Source organism: Ornithodoros turicata, chromosome 2 (genome assembly GCF_037126465.1).
Source record: "Ornithodoros turicata isolate Travis chromosome 2, ASM3712646v1, whole genome shotgun sequence".
NCBI classification, from domain to species: domain Eukaryota; kingdom Metazoa; phylum Arthropoda; class Arachnida; order Ixodida; family Argasidae; genus Ornithodoros; species Ornithodoros turicata.
In genome coordinates, this window is record NC_088202.1 from 8,642,471 (window position 1) to 8,664,396 (window position 21,926).

The 21,926-nt window shown below is 46.5% G+C and overlaps 1 protein-coding gene across 1 annotated transcript; it reads left to right on the forward strand.

The window, feature by feature from the left end:
* Window positions 1-11,008: 11,008 nt before the first annotated feature.
* On the forward strand, window positions 11,009-20,123 carry LOC135385171 (uncharacterized). The gene is made up of 4 exons (XM_064614357.1): window positions 11,009-13,013; window positions 14,010-14,389; window positions 15,571-15,860; window positions 18,905-20,123. Exons 2-3 carry the CDS (start codon window positions 14,045-14,047, stop codon window positions 15,853-15,855), a joined length of 630 nt encoding a protein of 209 aa, XP_064470427.1. The 5' UTR covers window positions 11,009-13,013; window positions 14,010-14,044; the 3' UTR covers window positions 15,856-15,860; window positions 18,905-20,123.
* The last annotated feature ends 1,803 nt before the right edge of the window (window positions 20,124-21,926 follow it).

Below are 21,926 nucleotides of genomic sequence, written 5' to 3' on the forward strand. Positions count from 1 at the left end.
GTCGTGCATGAAAGAGAGTCTTATGGGGCTGTCGCAGCTCAGTTTTGCGTCTTTCTGCAATGAGCATTTCAGGCAGCGCTTTTCCATGAAACGGTTTTCGCAAATTCCGACTACTCCGCCGGAAACGGTCCACATGATCCCTCACTATCGGATATGCACCGACTTTTAACCGTATTCAGCGCACCAGAGGCGCCGTTACCACGCAAAGATAGCAGGGTGTGACCGCCAGGTACATGACTTCGAAGCGGGATTACGTCATCGCCATCCAGTCGTCTCAGCCAACTGTGGACGACCAGGAGGACACACCCCGCGGGACCACGTGGGTGCATGATTTCGGTTTGGACAATAACGACGTCGTATATCTGCCATCGAAATCAGTAGAAATATATGGTGAAAGGCAAATTGTCAGCGATGGAGGAAGAGGTTATGCGACACACACAGGGTCTGGGAATCGTTCCGAACGCAGCAGCTCATAAAAGGCCACCGACCGAGATATTTTCTGGCGAAGTAGTTCAGAGAGGAAAACGTGCTTCGGTAACCATGCTGACAGTCAACGGCTACATTACACTTCTGGTAGGATTCTGTTTGAACGATTAGATATAACCTTATACCCAGGTCAAATTAAAACGTATTTCATGGCGAAGTTTGCAAGCTTTCTTGCAAATTTTGCAAATCGCTCGCAAAAGCCCATCCGCGAATTGGCAACATCCTGTGCGTGACGTCACGGCCAGTTCGCCCCACAGACGGGTCGTAGCACCTGAGCACCACGAAGGTCCACAGGACTGAGTATGGTGTTCAAGTTAACTCTTTGCGAGCTGTATATCACCCGGCATTGGTGGGGATGGAACAGGCGGTGGTGACCAGATCGGCTTGCCATTGTTCGCCTGACTCATGTGGGCGGCGTCATGACTGTATAGTCGAGATGCGATGATATATGATGCCAGATAATGTGTTGAGATGATGAGGGTCGACAACGAGGGTCGAATAGATGACGTCAACCAGGATGCTTGTCGTCGCAACTACGACATAAAGGTTGTGTTCGATTATTGGACTCGAGCAACTCGAGAGCCGAGAGAGTCAACCCTTGCTGGGCGAAAATGCCCTGGTGAGGTTCTCGTGACGTCATCGCCCTGGCACAGACCCCCGTTCGAAAATTCGAGGAATCAACACTGGAGGTGCTCGAGAGTCGACTCCCAGCGACTCTCATCTCGATGCGAGTCGCTGGAGTCGATGACGTACGATGACACTCACACATCACGACTCCCGGGTCGCGCGAGTTCAATAAACGAACACGACCAAAGTTTACGAAATATTTTCGATGCCAAGTCAGTAGCCAACGAGGAATAAAATGACACCAAATGACACCAGAGTCGGAGTCGTGACGTGTGAGTGTCATCATCGTACGTCATCGACTCCAGCGACTCGTATCGAGATGAGAGTCGCTGGGAGTCGACTCTCGAGCACCTCTAGTGTTGACTCCTCGTATTTTCGAACAGCAGTCTCTGCCTGCGCGATGACGTCACGAGAGCCTCACCAGTGCATTTTCGCCCAGCAAGAGTCGACACTCTCGCTCTCCAGTTGCTCGAGGCCAATAAACGAACAGAAGCATTGTTTCAAAATTGACTGGAAAAGATGCGGCTGTCCCTTTCCAGAAGGGAAATCAACTGGGAAAGAGAAAGCGTCTGTCAGACGACTTTCGACGAGATCTATGTTTTGCTTTTGACCGATGTACGCCTTTTCTTGTGTTGTTTCCCAATCTACACTGAAGTCACGTCGTAGAACCCACTTCTTGCACTTTTTCTGAAGCTCTGACATTTCATATTTAATCAACTTGGATCGTTTCACAGCTGCAGAGTTTTGCGGAAAGGTGATGTTGTTGTTAAGTGTGGAGCTTGGAGTCAATTGCTTCGTACGATGGCGAGTCATCGCTTCCATGAAGCGCTTCATATGCCACGAGTGGAAGGCTCGCATACGTAGAAGTACTTCAATAACTATTGATACGAAGCAGTCCAGAAGGTAACGGATATGAAATACCACACCTGCGAAGTTATGAGGAAAGGTCAGGGAAGTTTTAAAAGGTTATTGTCAAGCGTCATGCACTTGAACAGAAAATAAACAAATAAAAACGAAAAGGTGTCAGTGAAAGAGTACAAAATTGGTTTTACAAGGGGTGTTCAAGTCAAACCCGGACTTTTCATTTTTCGGAAAAGTAAAATGAACTTTCAGGTGAGAAATTAGTTTTATTTTTCAACGTAATCTCCAGCTGGCACTAATGCACTTGTCCCAGCGTTTCACGGCGGGCTTAGATGCCAGCAGCATAGAAATCCTTACCGGCGCGTAGCAGCCATGATCGGACCGCATGACCTCGTCATCGGAGCTAAAGTAGCGGCCCACAAGGAACGCCTTCAGTGGCCCGAATAGATGGAAATCGCTGGGGGTGACGTCTGGACTGTAAGGGGGATGTGGCAGCAACTCCCAGCCAAGTTCCTGTAAGGTGCGTGTTGTGAGATGCGCGGTATGCGGGCGTGAATTCTCCTGTAGGAGGAGGACTCCTTTGGTGATGAGGCCCGGCCGCTTTTGCTTCAGTGCCTTACGCACATCCCTGAGAACCTGGCAGTAATATGCACTATTTATGGTGGTACCACTGGGCAGAAAATCAACATGAACAACGCCAGCCCTGTCCCAGAAAACCGTGGCCATCACCTTACCCGCAGATGGGGTGCTTCGGAACTTCTTGGGAGCTGGCGAGCCCGGATGCTTCCACTGTTTTGATGCGCGTTTAGACTCAGGTGTGAAATGGTGTACCCACGATTCATCGCACGTGATGATCCGATCAAGGAACGGCTGTCCTTCAGTTTCGAAATGGTACCTTAGCTCTTGGGATATTTCCAGTCTTCTCTGCCGCTCAAACACGGAGAGCTGCCTCGGGACCCAATGGGCACTAACTTTCCGAAACTGGAGGTGTTCATGAATGATAGTGTTCAACGTTCCCACAGAAAGGTCCGTCTTTCGAGCCAGTTCGAGACATGTTATTTTTCGGTCCTTGAGGGTCAGGCGCTGCACAAGTTGGATGTTCTCAGGAACTCTTACACTGGGCTCTGAGCCACCCCTGATCGTCCTGCACTGATGTACGGCCGTCTCGGAACCGTTTGCACCACTCAAACGCTTTGCTGCTGCTAAGTGTATCGCGGCCATATTGAGCCTGAAGTCTTCTGTGAATTTCACATTCCATTACGCCTTCATTCACGAGCAACTTCATAACAATTCGATGTTCGATGTGCGCTCTCACCTCGTTGTTGGTCATCTTGTCCAGCACGTGTCTTCTGTTTTGCACAAACTTTGGACCACCACGTGGTGAACGCGGAGGCCTGTCGCGTGTGAAAATGATGAAAAAGCAGTAGCGCGAGCCATTTGTACACTCAGGAGACAGAAAGTCCCGGTTTGACTTGAACACCCCACATACGTTATAACTAAAGATGAGTGCAGGTGCGGGTATACCCGTGGGTACCCGCGCAAGTTTGTCCTTCGCTTGTACATATTGGCTTGAGATCGCGGGTTGCGGGTAAGGCACGGGAGACCCGTACCGCCTCCGCAGATTACGGGTATACCCGCAATACTCGCAGGCTCAAAGCCACCCCGTCGACTTTTAGTGCCTGATTCATTGCGAAAATTTCGCCCAAAAACGGTTTTCAAGACATTTCATATCCAGAGCTTCCGAGGTGTGAGAGATGATGACAGCTTTGTCACTCACTAGTACCGCGTTCTATGAGAGAGAGATGAGAGAGAGAGGCTGATTGAGGGACCTGGAGAGTGTGGTTCGGGAAGGTTGGTAGCTAGTGTGAGTAGTAAGTATTCAACTCAATTTCTACACAGAAATTCCACGGCAAGTATTGCACTTTTTACTTTAAAATTGCTTTAAATTATTTTAAAATAACTCTAAATTTTAAAAAAAATTTAAATTTTTAAATAGTGCAAAATCTAACTCAATGCAATACCATGGATTTTCTATGTAAAACTTAGGTTGTAGAAAAAAATAACTAAACAGTAAGGGACCGGACAGAGAGAAATAATTTTGTTGAAAATCAAATACGCCATCTTGAAAAAATCACTCCGGTGTGGGTGACTGGGGCAGGACGCTTGCAGAGGCAGGTGGCAAGCTAGTTGCAAGACATCAGACGAGATGGCACCACCACCATGTGAATATGCATGTAAGAGAGAGAGAACAAGGTACTAGTGTCAAGTCTAGGTCAACAGAGCGCGTGGAAAAGGCCTAACAGCTACTGCTAAACAGCACAGAAAAAAACAGTACACATCGGGGAACAGGCGACCGGTTAGGCCTAACCACAGCGTCATCACCTACGAAATTCAACAGCTAACACAAGACGATAACCACAGAATGCTAGGCTCACAACACTAAACGTACATCAACAGGCTTGGTACGCTACGGGTCACCGCTAAACAAATCTAAACATGCGCGTACGGAAAACATGCGAGATCAGGCTTAACACGAGCGCAGTCAAACAATGCACAAACATCTGCAAATCACTCGTTGGTCACCGCTAAACAAGTCTAAACATGCGCGCACGGGGCACGGCAAACATGTGAGAAAAGGAGCGCGGTAAAACAACGCGCAAACATCGGCAAATCACTCACCTTTTCCCCCGTGGTGACTGCTCCATCCGACAGCCAGGCAGAAACTGAGCGGGCGCGGGGACTGCGAAGCAACCGAGCGCACGTCTGCTCTCCACAGCAGCCAGCGATCAAGGGACTGGGGCGCCGCGCCGCGTCCGCTACGCATGCGCGCGCTCCTAGCGCTCTCTGCGCCGCCCGCCCACCCGCCCGCGGGTGGTTTCAGTTTCGGCTTTCTGCTCCTTCCACTGCGCGCGCTCCTAGCGGCAACGGGTGGCTTCTTCGTTTCGGTTTCGCTCTCGTTTCTTTGCGCATGTTTATTTGTATAAAGGCAGCGCGCACTGTGCTCGCGTCATCATTCTGACCGATACGTGGAAAACACCATGTGTGATTTATTCTCCTGCATTTCTCGTCGGCGAGGAAAGACAAAAAACGAAGAAACAAAATTCGCGGCATCGTAGAGGAAGCCTTTCAAGTCCACCGCCTGGAATGGTTGCAAGCACATCAAGAAATGTGTCAGGACAAGATGAAGACGCTTGACCGCATCTTCGTGGCGGACAGACTGACGAAAAAGAAGTCCAACTTTAGCCTGGATAATCTGTATCGGGAACGCAGTTCCAATCTAGAGGACAATGACGACGTGTAAATAAACGCAATGCATTTCCCTACGAGTCTCTTTCACCATCGTGCTGGTGCCGTGACCCGCGCAATCACGACTCTGCGATGAAGATTCCCCACACTGTTTCTGTTCAGGCAAGTCAGGGAAGGTGCAGGCATCTACCAACAAACTCCTTTGTATGTATTCAATAAAGATGTGTCCGTAAAAAAACAGTCTCGTCAAAGTTATTCAGACTGTTTAATGTGTTGCATTCCGATAACCAAACAATATTTCAATAAATCAGTGACAAAGTTCGCGATGTAGACTGCTTGCAAATGTTGCTGATTCTGCAGGGCGTACTTAATATGAGCAATGGCATGAGCGAGAAGGTCCACGATGTCTGCAGAAACGTAGTTGAATTCGGTGTTGGTAGAGCTCACAAATTCACTCATCAGTCCCAGGGGTCCATCCGGAACCGTTATACAGACGTTCTTGTAACGGGCGTAGACCCGACGCACCATCTCCTGCAGTGGCCCCGGAGAGATCTCTCCTATATTGCCAAAGCCCACCATGTCTATCACAAAGCGAAAAGCAGTGATGACGAGCTCGTTACGGGGACTTTCGTTGTTGAAACATTCATTCTCCATTTCTTCCCAAGAAGCGTGGGTACGGGAACAATTTTGTAACGAGTCGTAGCTGAACATTTTCACGTATTGATGACGCAAGCGCACTGCCTTTATACAGATAAACACGCGCAAAGAAACGAGAGCGAAACCGAAATGGAGAAGCCACCCGTTACTGCTAGAAGAGCGTGCAGCGGGAGGAGCAGACAGCAAAACCGAAACGGGAGCGTCTGCGAGAAGATGACTGCTGGATACCAGCGGCGCAAAGAACGCAAGAAGCGCGTGTCCGCGCGCGCATGCGTAGCGGCCGCAGCGAGGCGCCCTAGTCACTTGCTCGCTGGCTCTCCTAGAGTGCAGACGTGCGCTCGGTCGCTCCGCAGTTCCTGCGCCGGGTCTGTTTGTGCCTGGCTGTCGTGGGGATCGGTCGCACCGTCGCCACGGGGGAAAAGGTGAGTGATTTGCCGTGCTCGATGTTTGCGCGTTGTTTGACCGTGCTCGTGTTAAGCCTTTTCTCGCATGTTTGCCTTTGCTAATATTCACCCATACGTGCATGTTTAGACTTGTTTAGCACTGAACCGTAGCAGACTTTTGTTTGTGTTGTCGCATGTTTAGCGTTGTGTGCCCAGCGTTTTGCGGATCCTGCCTTGTGTTAGCTGCGTAGTGCTGTGCGGTGATGCTGTGGTTAGGCCTAACCGGTCACCCGTAAGCCTTTTCCCCGATGTGTACTGTTTTCTCCGTGCTGTTTGGCAGTAGCAGTTAGACCTTTTCCACACACTCTGGCATGCCTAGACTTGTTGAGCAGTGTTGCAATTTTACCTGCCGCTAGTATCTTGTTCTCTGTCTTTCTCGCATAGAGCTATTATGGTGGCGCCATCTGGCGTGATGCCTTGCAACTAGGTGGCCTCCTTTCGTCGATCTCTGCAACTACCCGCCGCCAACAAGAAACATGGCGGTCGCTGGTCACTCGGGTGTTCCGGAGCCATTTCTTCGCCGCGACATCGTTGATTTCTGAATAAATTGTTTTTCTCTCCAGTCTATCTCAATCTTTTTTTTATGGACACAGGTTGCCGCCAACGCTCAGCTTGGTCTGGACACGAGTTAGATGATGCCCAATTAGTGTGGTGACACCCTGGAGGGTGCTCATTAATGTGGGGGTACCAATTAACTCTAATTGCTAATTAAATCGTGTTTAGACCAAGATGTGCGTTGGCGGCAGTCTGTGTCCTGTCATTACTACTTACATTCTGTTGCAAGTATCTTGCAAATCACCTTTAAATCACGCTCCAGTGTCGATGTTTACCTGAAAATAACATGTTTTGTGGTCCATGTTACCCTAGCAACAACAGCAATCACAGGTAAAATGAAAAAAAACGCTACGGATTGCCAAAAATTTGCATTTTTACATACTTTCATTCATGTACACACCTTTGCCCATTCTCGATTCAATCATGTTATGTTTTATAGTCAAAATACGTATAATACTGGCAAGCTGTTCCAACTAGCGGTTCTATCTGCCAATCAGTTCTGCTAGCATGCACTTCTGCTTCTGCTACTTCTGCTATTCTGCGTCTTACCGACATGCCCCTCTCAATTCAGATGGCGCCGTTAAAAGTGGACGCAAAATCCATTATGTTGCTTGGTCGTCAGGGAATATCCAATTCAATCCAATCCAATCCAGTTCCCCGAAAATGTCGGCGCCCAGCGAATACAGATAATTTATAGCTTGGATAGCCTAGGATTAATATATTGAACTGTATTTTGCCTCATGATTGGCCAGAGAGCTTCAAAAGTGGGTGGGGCTCCAGGTATAGGCAGGTCCCATTAATGGCGAGACTCCCTTTGGCATACACGGCACTGGGGAGAATGAGAAATGAGCACCACGTGGCCTGTGGCGCTCACCATGTGTGACGTCATCATATGGCTTCTTTTCTGCTGTTGTGTTTCTCAGTTTAATTATGCGCTGTCAAGACGAGAAAAAAAAGATCACTGAAAGTAGCAGCTTGCGGCATCACGATCCTTTCGTAATTTCGCTTTTGCCACGGGCTCTATAACGATGTTGCATCGCTGCAGAGTCTTGTTTACATGACGGATGGTTTGGAAAGAGTCCTCGCTGACATTTGCCCTGATTGCAGAACTCGTCCCGACGCAAATGAGAAATAAGAAACAACTTCTGAAAGTGAGATTAGGTATTGTCTTCGAAATCTCAGAAATGTAGAACGCCTGGATAAGCAACAGCGTTGGAAGTACGCGTCAGCTAAAACGCAGCAGCTAGAATCAGCAGACACAGCTCGGGAAAGTGCGTTGGCCGTTATGCCGTCGTGTGTACGGCGAGCATTCTTCGTGGTGCTTCTACACGTAAGGTTTTTTTTTTTCTGCATTCTACAGCTATTGTGGAGCGTCAGTGTCTGATAAAAGAACCACGCGCTCGTAACTCTATACGGAGAGAATACGCCGACGCAGGTTGCATGATGCCAGCAAATGCGCTGAGTTAGCAAGTATCTGTTAGCACTATCTATACATTGTTTTATGCTTTTTTCTTGCTCTTCGCGGTCGACCGTACGCGTTCTCCGTTTGAGGTATAGAGACTCGTGAACTCGCTTCACTGCCCCGCAACAAGATAATATGTTTAAAAAGATGCAACGCATAAAATTGACCGTGCTACAAGATGAACTGATTGTGAGATTTTGTTTGTCCTTTCTATGTTGTTCCAGCCTCAGAACATCAGTTTCTCTCTTGTTCAACAGTTGTCGCTTGCGTGGATCCCGTCGTATGCATGTGTGTATGAGTGAGCAAAAATGTAAGAGTGAAAGGAGGATGAGTGAGAGAGACAGAGACTGGTTTGCCCCTCGAGATAAAGCAAAGTTTGAAGTAGCTGAGAAGGCGTATTAGCTTAGCTGAATTGGTAGAGTCCTGGACCGGTAATCCGAAAGATGCGGGTTCCAATCCTACAGCTGGCTAGCCTTTTCAGTTCCTTTCATCTTTCATAGTTCATTTCTTAGGCACTTTGTTTGGTTGACTACATTTGGTTTTCACGAAGGTTCTCCACTCTCAAGCCCGTCAATTGAGTCCGAAATCCAAAAGCAAGTACACTTATTTGTATTCTATACTCCATCTCTTTTTCTTTTTTTTTCTGTTGAGTATTAACAAGTAGTCATAGCATGTACACAGGGTGTTTCATCTAAAGCGATAAAATATTCTAACTGACGACGTACTCGCCGGTGAAGATTGCGGGACTTCCGTCAATTACTTCCTGGAAGGTTTTGCCACCATTCAGGAATGCCTTGGACGATGTTTAATTGTGGGAAATTCATTTTTTCAATGGATCTTTGAAAATTGCTATGCGGACCATACGTGTTTTCTTTTTTTCACAGAAATATGAAGTCCTTCACGGATAACCACAGGCCCAACAAAAAACACGCATAGTATCGCAACAGAAAGAGTCGAAAAATTTTAGTAAAGTTTACGCTTTAGCCCTGCCTGCTCGATTGTCGAAGAGCGCACGAGATATGCGGGGAGAGGTGAAGTTTTCTCGCATCTTGTCTTACTTTTCTTTCCCCTGCTTTGACCTTGATGCTGGTGACAATCGTCTTATCACAAAAAAAGTCTTATCACCAAGAAGGCAGAAAGCGGGGACACTTCCACCTCCAGACGCACATTTGGAGCGCGCTTCTTTGCGAAAATCAGGCAGGCGGGGCTAGAGCGTGATTTTTACTTTTTTTTTCGACTATTTCTATCGCAATATTGTACGCAATTTTTTTTTGTGGGGTCTGCAGTTATCCGTGGAGGACTTCATGTTTCTGTAAAAAAAAAAGGTAAGTAAGTTTCGCTTGGCAATTTTCAAAGTTCAATTGAAAAAAATAAATTTCCCGCAATTGAAAATTGTCCAAAGCCTTCCTAAATGATGGCTGCAAAAGTTCCCAGTTATAGTAGATGACGAAAGGATCCAGTCCTCCGGCGAGGAAGGGAGTTGCCTCAGGACAGAAGCCGCCGATATTTCGAAACAGGGACTGTTCTTCTTCTGGGCACCGTCCTCATCATTGGCATGGTATTTAAAGGGTTAGGCGTGACGTGTTTAAAGGTTCATGGGAATTGTGGGTCAACAGCTCGGAGGAGTGCGACATGCGACAATTCGCATGAACCTTTAAACACGTCACACCTAACCCTTTAAATACCATGCCAATGATGAGGACGGTGCCCAGAAGAAGAACAGTCTCTGTTCGAAATATCGGTGGCTTCTGTCCCGAGGCAACTACCTTCCTACATCTCTACCGGTTCGCTGGATTTCTACCCATCTAAGTCTTCCGGCGAGTCCGTCAGAAGTTAGATTTTCTTTATCACTTTAGGTGAAACACCCTGTACATGTGCCTTGTGTGTGTTATAGAGCACGCTGTCTGGGCCCCCTACTGGCTCAGCGCGCCGCTTCTTTTTCTTTATATGTGTGTTTGAGAGGGGCAGAGAGAGAGAGAGACGTGAGGGGGCATTACGCACCACTTGCAGCCTGTCGCCACCAACGAGATAGAAAGGTTAATAGAGAGATAAGCCGGCAGCCATATCTGATGGCGCCCTGGCACCCTGGATGGCGCCATGTTGACCTCACCTTGCCTTGTTTGCAAATGGCGAACGTTAGGGACTCCTGCGGTGAGCGTCCTTGCGCGCGTACGTTTCGAAGTTCCGCGGTATTTATTGTTTCCGCAATGCCGCCGCCAACTTTTCCCACGCCTATACGGAAGAGATACCATACGACAGTCACAAAACGGAACCGTGAGATGGTGACATGTACGAATAAGACTACCAGAGAAATCACTGAGGCCGAAAGATGCGGGAATTTGGAAGGTCGCGTGTCAGCACCCATCAGTCTTTGGCGCTGTCTGATAAGGAACCGGCTTTACGGCGAATTCAGCGATCGTTTTCGTGCAGAAAAGGTTGTACTGGCTCCAGCATGCACGGCCGCTTCAATCCAACGTGCGCCGTGCACTCGCGTTTCATTGGTCCTTCAGTTCGCTCTTCGTTCGTTTTTGCCTTGACAGAAGGAGTGCGAGAGAGAAAGGAGAGGGTCGCCTACTGGCATCAACGCTTGGAGCCTCGCCAAGGCGGTTGCGCACACTGTTCCCTCTCTAACTCGTTGGTCACCACACGCAGGTAGCCCAAGTCTGACTAACTGTACGACCGAATCTACCCTTAACTTGTAAACAGTTGGCTGCGAACATTATGGTGTACCGGAAAATCCGGACGTCATAAAACCATAGACGGACCAGGATGGCGTTGCTCGTAATCGTGGTTGGTTTGCCACGTAAGGCCCCTACATGGGTGGTTCTCAACTGTTTTTGCTATATTCACCTCTTCTGCTGTTCATCAAAGCGTTAAGCCCCACATTAACTACAAAAAATTACTCACTCGTAAAAACGTATTTGTTGTTGTTGTTGCTTCTTTCTATAGTTTCTCGAAAGTATCGTTTGTGGGCAACCCAAAGGGAAAAACAACGTCGGCAAAATGCCGGGCCGATGTGTCCTTCCGACCTGAAAGCCGTTGGGCCGCCCTTGCAAAAAAAAAAAAAAAAAAAGGTTGGGCCAAGCTTGGGGACTGATGCTGGCCTAACCGGCCCGACTTAATACTGCCAACGTTGGACCTATAACACATGGGACCAACACAGGGCCAGTGTAGAGCCAAGTCTGGGCAGTTGCCGGCCCTTTGTCGGCTATATGGCTCCAGCCATTTAACAGCACCGATTAACCGATTAACAGCAACGATGGGCCAACTATGACCAAGCTTGGCAATAGATAGGAGATTGATTGGGCGTTATCGGCCAACGAGCTTGTTTCTTGATACGGATCTGTACCCTGGCCAAAGACTTGCCAAGCATCGACCGGCCTGAAATGTGCCAAGTATAGGGCCGAAGCAGTCGCTCATATTCATGCTCAATTGTCTCGCAGCGTAGGGTATTTTTGTTTGTTGCTCATAAGTCCCACAACGGACAGTGAGCACGGCGTTTCAAAGCACAAAAAAGTCCCACAATGCACAATGCGCGAGCATTTCAAAGTGCAAAACATAGAGAGTGGGAGGATCATCAAAGCTACCAATATGCCCGAGACCACTAGAATCAAACAGCTCACAAAGAAAAATAATTGCATTTCTTTCCTGAGGAAGAACAGGTACTATACACAGGTTGTCTCGCGAGCTTTCCACAAATTCGAGAGTCCTGTTCGCGTGCCAGTCAAAATCAAGGGCGATGTGTCTAAGTTTAATTCGACGCGTGCACAAACAATACCGAAATGAGGAATTGCTCGTCGTATCAGCTCACCCGAAGAGAGCGTCTCTGTTTCTTACTGCTTTTAGGTTCAGACAATCACTTGGACAATCGAAACTCGAACTTATACCATTCCGCGTTTCCCTCTTCCCAAGGCAACATCCCGAGATTGGATGAAGCTTTGCAAGGGCTTGGCTGGCCAACCTAGCCGTGCTTCGCAAGTACTTGGCCAGCGAACTCGTTTCTTGGTACAGCTCTTCCCGCTGGCCGACGGCTTGCCAAACCTCGTTCTGCCTATTACTACGCAACATTGCGCCAACGTCGGATGGCCGTAAGAGTTGTTGGCCAACTGTCATCCGACTTTTTGCCAGCCGTCAAAGAGTCTTTTCTTGCTTTTTGTTTGGAGTAGCAGCTACATTGTTTTCGATTTTGTTTGCAGTGACGGGCCGATATTGGCCCGCCTTTATTATGCCGAACTCGCAATAGCACGCCAGCGACACGTCGCACAAAGTTGTGACGGCCCAAAGTCGTTCGCCAACCATCCACTGTGAGCGATATCAGACGGACATTGGTCCAGGTGCAATGGCCTACTAAGTCGCTTGCGAAACCAAAAACCGACCACTGGCCGATGGTTGGCAGTCGGCAATTTCCACTTCGGAAGATATCCATTTGATGGTCGTCATGTCACCGTAATTCCTGTATGAAATTGTTAGAACTATGAACAACGATGAACAACCGTTCAGAACATTGATAACAACAACATTCCTTATGCTCGAACAACAGGTAGTGAAGTTTTCGACCTGAGGAACGCAGTTCAGAAGTTCGTTGATGATACGGCAAAAGGTACAGGAAGTCAAGTGGAATGGTGGGACATATCTGCGAGGCAAGACGAGATCAAACTCACCATCGAGTACCACAGGTATGAATCATCAGGTATCATCATCTGCTTAAAAGGTTTGCGACAGGTCGTCCCAAGTTATCCCAGATGAAGGTTAAACACGGTTCTTTGCACCGACGTGAAACTATTTTATTTTATTTTTAATTTCGTGTTAGCGCCGCGAAGCAACTGTGGCTATGAGCGGCGTAAAGACGTGAACAGATGGAGAGAGGACAGCTGGTAGGAGTGGGGGACGGGGGGGGGGGCGACGTGAACCTGCGTTGAAAGTTTCACAGCAGTGAGGGTAATAGAAGCGGAGGAAAAGGGCACCGCGAATACCGAAACTCGTGCGGCTCTGACGTCACAGCGCACGAGGAGTCACGTGCTTTATACGGCTGCCAATAGCAATGGACGCAATTATGGGCTCCGTGACGTCCGCACTTTGCTGGGGAGTGCGTTCGAGGGCCTTGAGTACGACACGCAGAAGAATTCCGCTTTCCTCAGTATTCTTGCGTGCAGTACAATGCGTTCATAATGTAATGAACCACACCTATGAAAGTGTCCAAACTCCTTTAAGGTCAGTTTATTACGTATAAATGGATGAATTATATACTTCTCCCTTTCGAACGAGCGGAAGCTTGCGCCACATAGCCTAAAATTAACGCATAACTGCGATTGAAATTACATCAGAACTATTTACGCTCCTTGTGTTCCGAGCAGCATTAACTAAATTCGCTGGTAGAAATGCCTCCTGGTGATTTGAAGCGTGGAAGAGAGGTTGAAATAGATCATAGGCTATACTACGCAAGGATCACCGATCTTCAGTCAATATTGAACGGCAGTTGCCGGCTTTAGACCAATAGCGCCATGGTTCACAAAATTCTAAGAAAGCCACGTCGATAAGGTCGCAACATGGCACCGATTCAACCAGTCTCGAGCCAGTACTGAGCCAACGTACTCTGCTACCTGGGATAGGTCCACCACCACCACTACAAAAAAGCCTATGCTTCTTCTCTGATATCTCACACCTACTTACAGGTACAAAGTAGACCTGACGCCTGGGACTATCATGTATGCCAACCCAACAGTGCAGAAGTCCGTCAAAGAACTCTATCAAGAGGACTTTCCGAACTATTCTGAAAAAAAAGGGAGCATTTGTGCTAGACAAGAAACTACTCATCAATAACAGGTACTCCTGGAGCACGGACACTGCACTGGTATCCAACTATCTGATCAAGGTTAGCGTATCGCCCCCTCCTAAAATGGACCTGAGAAATGACGTAAAGGAAACGTTACTTCTCGACAAAGATGAATACAAAAGTGTGGACGTACCCATGGAGTTCCAGGCCAGTAGAAGCGAAGTGGTGCATCCAGGCACGACGCTCAAGGCAAGGGTTGTCGTCAACGAAACTGTTACGGTGAGCTGGCATATATAGCATACTGTTAAATAAGGTTTAGCGTTGAAGCCCTTCTTCAGGTATCTGCTGATGGTCAATCCAGGTAAGAGGAGGTCGCACGTGCAGTTTTTGCATGCATCCAGCTGTGAAACTTGCACATCGGTCAGCATTACGGAGCTAGAAGACGTTACATCAGCGGTACTGCATTTCCAAGCAAGCGCCAAAATGTTGTGAAGCGGTGACTACGCGAACCATTTCGCTCGCTGCGCCATCCCTCGACTGTAGACGACGAAGTGCCGGCTATGATGCGCCGTCTAAAAGTCCGCAACCAGAATAATGTCACCACTCTCGCGCTGTACTATATACGCGTACCCAGGGTAACTACTACGGACTATTAGAGTTCTATAGGAGTTATTGTGTCAAGACGAATCCGTCGTCGAATATCCTGGACGGGCGCAGTCTGACAACGGTGGCTGTATACGTTTCAGTGCAGGAGTCCTAGTTCATTTTCTTCGACATGCAGGCTGACCTCTGATTTTCCATGCAGGGTGTATAACGCGAAACCTGGTCAAACACACACTTAGTTAAACACTTGGTCAAAATTCGGAAAATGAATATACTCAAGACACCGCGCGGGCTCTCGTTCTGAACACTTCAATCTCTTTGGTTACTTTCATATATAACTAACCTAGTACGTGCCGACCCGACAACGCGAGCACACCCGCCCGCGCTGGGTGGTTTTAGGCACCACTGCTGCTTCGACAGCGAGCTCGCGTTTAGTCCTGGAATCTTTCTGGGCATTCGTTGTCAAGTTTGCGTACAGGAAAGCGACGGCGCATGAGCAGAAAGTACGTACGTTGTGTTAATCAGGGTACATATAGCGATCCGACACAGGCAGCACATTCAAAAAACTTATGGCCCCTCTGTCGTCAGATTGGAGGCCATGACTGTATCATTGCATGGCATATGACTACATCGATACTGTATGGACGGGCGTGCGCTGCGCCATGCGTGTGCGTTCAGAGCATGGGTGCTCACCGTCTTCTCATAGTTGAACTACAGTTTGACGCAGTAGTTAGTAAAATTAAACTACTAAGAATGTAGTTACAGCACATCTCTGGTCTCATAGCACTTAGTCGGATAAACGACATTATTTATCTCATTAACTCTGATACCAACCGTCTGTCCCTTCCCCATTTCAGGAATACCCTTGGGCCGTTGAGGTAACCATCAAAGGATGCATAGCTGTGAAATATCGGCAGCCTGTAGCTGGGAAGCTGCTGCACTGCTACCCCGTGAGTAACCTGGTGGCGCAAGAGAAATTACTCACACGCACTCCAGATCCCAGCATCGTTAAGTTTACGGCAAAGGGCAAGTTCTCCGCCGTTCAGCATTCGGGTATCAAAGTAGAAGTGGAGGAAGAGGATACTGGAGCGATCGACTGGGGACCGTCCAGCGATGAAGAAGATGATGAAGAAGAACAATAAAACACGTAGGCTATGGTGAACTATACAAAGGCTCACCTGAGCAATGCGCGTGCCTTGTAAGAACATGTGCGTCTCACTCACGACCTACTTGATTATATCGGTCATGATCCGCGAAGGTGATCACAGCCACAGGGTGGCTAACTGCGCAGTTATCGGAGAGGTAATCCTTTCAGCAGAAACGGTTCTCTGCCGTGTGGCGCTGCCACACTCTTGTTGTGACAATTAACATGTCTGCATAAGTGTCACAAAAAGGCGTACGCCTCCCGTTTTCAACAAATCAGAGGAGAGAAAGACGTCATTCGGGATGATGGTTGGCTGGAAGCGTGTTACGTGGTGAAGTTCATTTTTAAGGGAACGGCAAGCCCTTCCACCACCCACCACCACCACCATCATTTTTAAGGGTGTAGGTCTTTTTCTTTGAGCTGTATTATACCTCAAATTCAACGTGCAATCACCATGCACACTACACCACCATCAACCCCTTCCAATCACCATGGACACCATACACCAACGACACGTTTTCTTACTTCTTCGTGATCCCCGTTAGATTGTAAGGATCAGATAACAGCTATCAGCGAATGCCTATGACCTCTTACCCCGCGAGTAGTCACATGTGCGACATCTCCATAGAGTATTCTAGTGGAAGAAAAAAAACAAGAATATGGGAGGAGGCGTATATCGCGCACTTAGCAGACGACACCGTAATGTCCTTTCCTGTTGTCTGCTACGAAATACCTTACGGCTGCGCCGTAGGATATTTACCTCTCAGGATCACCTCGGTTATGGAGAAAAGGATGGGGAAAAGGACAGCAGGAAGGAGTGGAAGACAGGTAGGTGATGATAATGAATGACTTGGGTCGTCTTCAGGGTAAACTGTGCGTCTATATCCTCGTATTGGAACCCGGGGAAATCCTCAGACAGCACGGCTAGCGGTAGGATTCGATCCCACGACCTCCTTCAGCATGACCACCACCAAGCGGACGCTGAATGCATTCGGCGCAGGTGTCTGTCTGTATCATTGACCTTGACGGAAGTCTGTAAGGAACACGAATTAACAGGACTCGTTTTAACAGGATTCGAATTAACGGGACTCTACATAAGGTACCACCTTCAAGAAGTCCTGGGCCCCAGTCTTCAACTTTCACATAGTGCTCGGTAACTTTAGCGCTCGGGCTCCGAAGCCGCTTTGGTAGATTCGTGCAAGAGATCGTGACCACCACCACCACTTAACGCGAGTTATGGGATAACCACAAGTTGAAGACCGGGGCCTTGAAGATGCGCTAATAGGTGTCAGATGGCGGTCAAGTGGTAATTTAACTCCCACGGTGAGCTAAGTATATGTCTGTCCACCGCTGTCTTCCTTTAAAACATGCAAAGGTTCCTCTGGATCATTATCTTCTTTGGCTCCCGACAAGAGAGGGTCCTTCCGTTAGATTATCTAATTTCTACTGCCGCAACCCTCAGAGCGATATAAAGATATTGGTTCAAGCACAGCCTGGAGGCCTTCCCTTTCTCTTTTTTTTAATTAACATATCCACCCTGGAGGTGGTGGTAGTTTTGACGGAACTGCTTCAAGTAGTTGGCCACACTCAAACGGGCAACGTCACGACTAACGCGAAGGGTACAGTGCGTCCTTGGCCGACTTCACAGCCGGCACCTGAATTCGAACGCGGGTCACTTCCCAGTATCGGCGCAGAATGCCGTCACCGTGATTATGCATATATCGGCGATTAAAAAAAAAGTGCTACCGCTGAAATTCCCGTTACACAATCGGGCTGTAGTTCCTTACCGGGACTACTGCCTTTTAAAAATTAGTGGAAGCGTCTGATAGGTAAATATCGCATACAAGTGAAAGTAGGTCATATACTGAATCAAAAAATATAAGATTTATAAATTATAAAATTCTGTGGACTAGAAGTTTTTTATATGCATTTTAACAACTCCATCTGACTCACTTCTAGCGCAGGAGAAACACGGGAATGCTAAGCCCTTTCGTTACCGCATGGCGACCAACAACATCGATTAAATTTGTGCCTGCCGACACGTAAAGCCCGTACAATTAAGACCGTAAGACCGTACAGCGTACAGCTCTCATCATTCTGCATACCTGCAAGGTCCCAGTTTCTCACTCTGAAAGTGGGAACATGTATCAATATTCCACAAGCACTTCGATGTCCTCCATACCACTGGACAGGAAGAAAGCAATAAAAAATAAATAAATAAAGAGAACCGGTCAGCACTTACCTCGACAGAAGCGCGGTTGTACCCTTTGGACCGTATTGACATCACCAATGATGTCTTCTCCTCCTCCTCGGAGCGAGTCGAGCGGGAACACACGTGGCTATATTTGAGTGTGTTCATTCCTCTAAAAAATATTGAGTACAGAGGAAATTTGTGTGCTAATTAATGTGTGCAAGTTAAGTTACCTGCTTTCACAACATGTTTGGAACTGAAAGTTTTTTACAGGGTTTCTGAGCTCCTTTAATATCGCAATTGCAATGTGCTCTGTCAAGTTGATAATTGAAAAGTTGGTTAAAATATATCTGTTAATTAGTTCCTAATTAACAAAAATATGAAGCAGTCCTGTCGTGTAATCAAGTGACACAAGTAAGAACACCCTAAGGCAACTTCCCTTTTTATGAAAATTTGTTGCAGCAAAAAAGAAATACCCCACTTTTTTAAATAAATAATTGTGGTTTATATCAAGTTGAATAACACTCTGCTTTCATTATGATACTTTCTATCCCTTCCATTCATAACTTTCTTTTTGCATACATCAATTCACGAGTCACTAGAGAGAGATTTTGGCTGTTCATATATTGCTATACATTTTATTCGTTTAGATGTGTTTCATTGCAAATTGATTGCTGTGTCTCCGATGTGCATTTGTATAGCCCTAGTAGCTTTTGCACAAAAAAAAAAAACAAATCATCATCATCATCATCATCATCATCATCTGATGTGCATTTCTGCATTAGCCATCATTTGCTGAATATGGTCGTAGCTTTGATATTATTATTATCACAAAGTTGTACTTCTCTTCCCACAGGACAGAAGAATAATGAAAAAGAAACAAGGATGGGACTTGCAAACATAGCAACAAGACATTGAAAGCTGAGGCACAAGTACAATGTGGTAGCCAAAACCCATGAAGTCCAGCGACAGCCACAGCATAAAGGAGTGCACCTCAAAAAAGCATGTTCTTCACTGTACCCGTGTTGTTTCGTTACTGCTTCAGCCTACTGTTTGATTGAGGCATCTGTCCTGCAGGCTGTGAAGTTATGGAGGTGTAGTTTTGCCGTCGGGATTCATCATACCACAGCATCAATACTTCATACCGTATCTGGGTGTTGCAAAGTTCAGCCCTGCACACAAAAATGAACATATACGGACCCTATTTGATCTGCTTGCACAAAGTGCTTGCACACTTGCTGCTTGCACACTGCTTGCACTCTGCTTGCACACTTGTTTTTATAGCTTTCTTCGAGTCATAAAAGAAAGAGGGGAAATTTAACAGACTGCCACCGGAAATTGTGTTTCATTAAATGCATGTTGATGTGAAATACATTCCAGTTGGTTCTGTTTCTGAAGTATCAGGACCACCAATGGTGTAGCCACATACTAATGCTGGTATTTTGTCATCACTACATTCAGGTTCACATTTTTTAAAATCTATAAACATGGCTATACAGTCACATTTATAATTAGCAAGCTCTTTGTAATAAATACAGGATTTTTGCACCTGTCATTTTAGTTCTGCCACTCACAATCAGGTGAATATGTAGTATCTAGATTAGATTAGAATTAGAGAAAAGATGTACGTAAATTTGACTAAACGTGGATGTTCATCTGGTTCGGGTGCTCTGTGTAGCAATATTGTCTCTTATCAACATCATTGACCTCAGGTAATACATTCGGGTTGATGCTTAAAGTGAGAGTGAAGTATGTATTTTTTTTCTGCTGCGCTGTATTATGTTGAAAGTTTAAAAAAAATTACTGGTTCTAAGAACACTGAATGACTGCACACCACACAAGACCTTCACTGCACTCTTTCATATCCATGATCTGCCTTGCGATGCAAAGCCACATGTCATTTTGACGCTATGCCCATCAACGTGTCATAGTACAGTACGTTTGCACATTAATAAAAACCCCAATCACTGTCACTACCATCTCCATACCAAAAGTGTGCAGTGTACCATTTTGTAAGCACACTATCTTCTGAGCACATTATTGCTCTGTGAATGAAGATGAATATGTATCTCGCATTGCTGTTTCCATAGTGCCATGTGCATTCTGACGAGGTCACTGTGTGTGAAAAGTACAGTACACTCAGAGCACCACAGCTTGTCACAACGGGTCCCCGCTCGTTCCCAAGTATAGAACGTTCCTGATCTCAAGTCCCTAAAATGGACAGCTGTGATACGTGGAAGCTTTGTGAGAGCATTGTCCCTTGATAAATACGCTCACTAGAGGTAAAGAAATTGCATATTTGGCTATCTTAACCTTCTGTCGTGAAGCATGCAAATTGGAATATGTTGCACAATCTGTTTGGTTACCCTTCCAGTGGCACACTGGAGCATGCCTGCCTTCTTTGCCAGTCCTGCTCATCTATAGGCTCCAGGGATGGGCATAAATACACCTTTCGGGTATTTAAATACAAATACAAAATACTGCATGTTTTCATGTATTTAAATACTGCCTATAAATACTTTATGATGAAAGTAGTTAAATACAAAAGATAAATACATTAAGAAAATATTTAAATACTATAACTACTTCCGTAAATACTTTGAGCCGTCCAGGCACATTATTCTTTTAAATTAGTGGATAAATAGAGCTACCTGTGGATGCATGTCTGCTGCACACAATGCCCACATGTTTCTTTATTTTTCTGTGATGCCGTGTCAGGGATGGGCATAAATACACTTTTCGGGTATTTAAATATAGATACAGAATACTACCTGTTTTCATGTATTTAAATACTGCCTATAAATACTTTATGATGAAAATAATTAAATACAAAATATAAATACATTAAGACAGTATTTAAATACTGTAACTACTTCCGTAAATACTTTGAGCCGTCCAGGGACATTATTCTTTTAAATTCTATAATAAATGGAGCACCTGTGGATGCATCTCGACTGGACACAATGCCCACATACTTCTTTACTTTCCCACGATGCAGTGTGATGATTTCAGCATCTTGTGTGGACCGACTTTCCATGGAACGGAAACATTTCCTTGAGTCTCAGAAGCAGCGAGAGGGGTGCTAGACAGGACAGACACGGGGCAAGAACCGACGACGACTCAAAACCAGCTAATGAACTCGTTATCGCTTCTTCCACTTTCTCTATGTTGAGTATAGTGTTCATTTGCTCATTTGCTGGTTTTGAGTCGTTGTTGTCAGTTCTTGTTTGCTGTCTGTCCTGCCCAGTCCCCACCTCCCCCCTGCTGCTCCTCCGACTCAAGGAGATGTTTCTGCCCAATCGCATACACCAGCTTCCTTGCCTCCTTCGACTTTCCATCTTCAGCGACGACAGTGAAACACTCCCCGTCACAAATAGGGTCACTAAATAAGCTATTTAGTGACTCGAAGCTTATTTAGCGACTCTAGTAAAAAATTGTCCGGTGCGCTGCAGCCATTCTCCTGAGTTCCCAGTGAATGACTGAGTGGAATTGCTGCTAACGATTGCATTTTAGGGGTTCCCTTTAGATAACAGACTTTGTCAAGTGACGCAAGAGGGTTACGAATCACATCTTTCCCAAATTGGTGTTCTCATTTCTCTCCCCGCTTCCAAGACTGAAGCAACGGGGGTGGCGATGCCCTCATTCGCACATTGTGCTGTTTTCCCCAAACACACGGGATGAGTGACCTGTAGCCTCTAACCAAGATACCCTTCATCGCTGGAGGCTAACAATGTGGACGTCGAGAGAAGCCCACAAATACGGAAGGATGAGATATGTGTATTTAAGTGTATTTTAGATATAAATATGCCTAAAATGGTATTTAAATATAAATACATTTTTCTTGCCTGTATTTAAGTACATATTTTAAATACTATTTT

What these genes read in the sequence shown, in the direction of transcription:
- LOC135385171 (XM_064614357.1), top strand. Translation starts at nt 14,045, where the DNA reads ATGCCAACCCAACAGTGCAGAAGTCCGTCAAAGAACTCTATCAAGAGG. An exon ending in TCGTCAACGAAACTGTTACG is followed by an intron (nt 14,390 to 15,570) that starts GTGAGCTGGCAT and finishes TCCCCATTTCAG; the next exon opens with GAATACCCTTGGGCCGTTGA.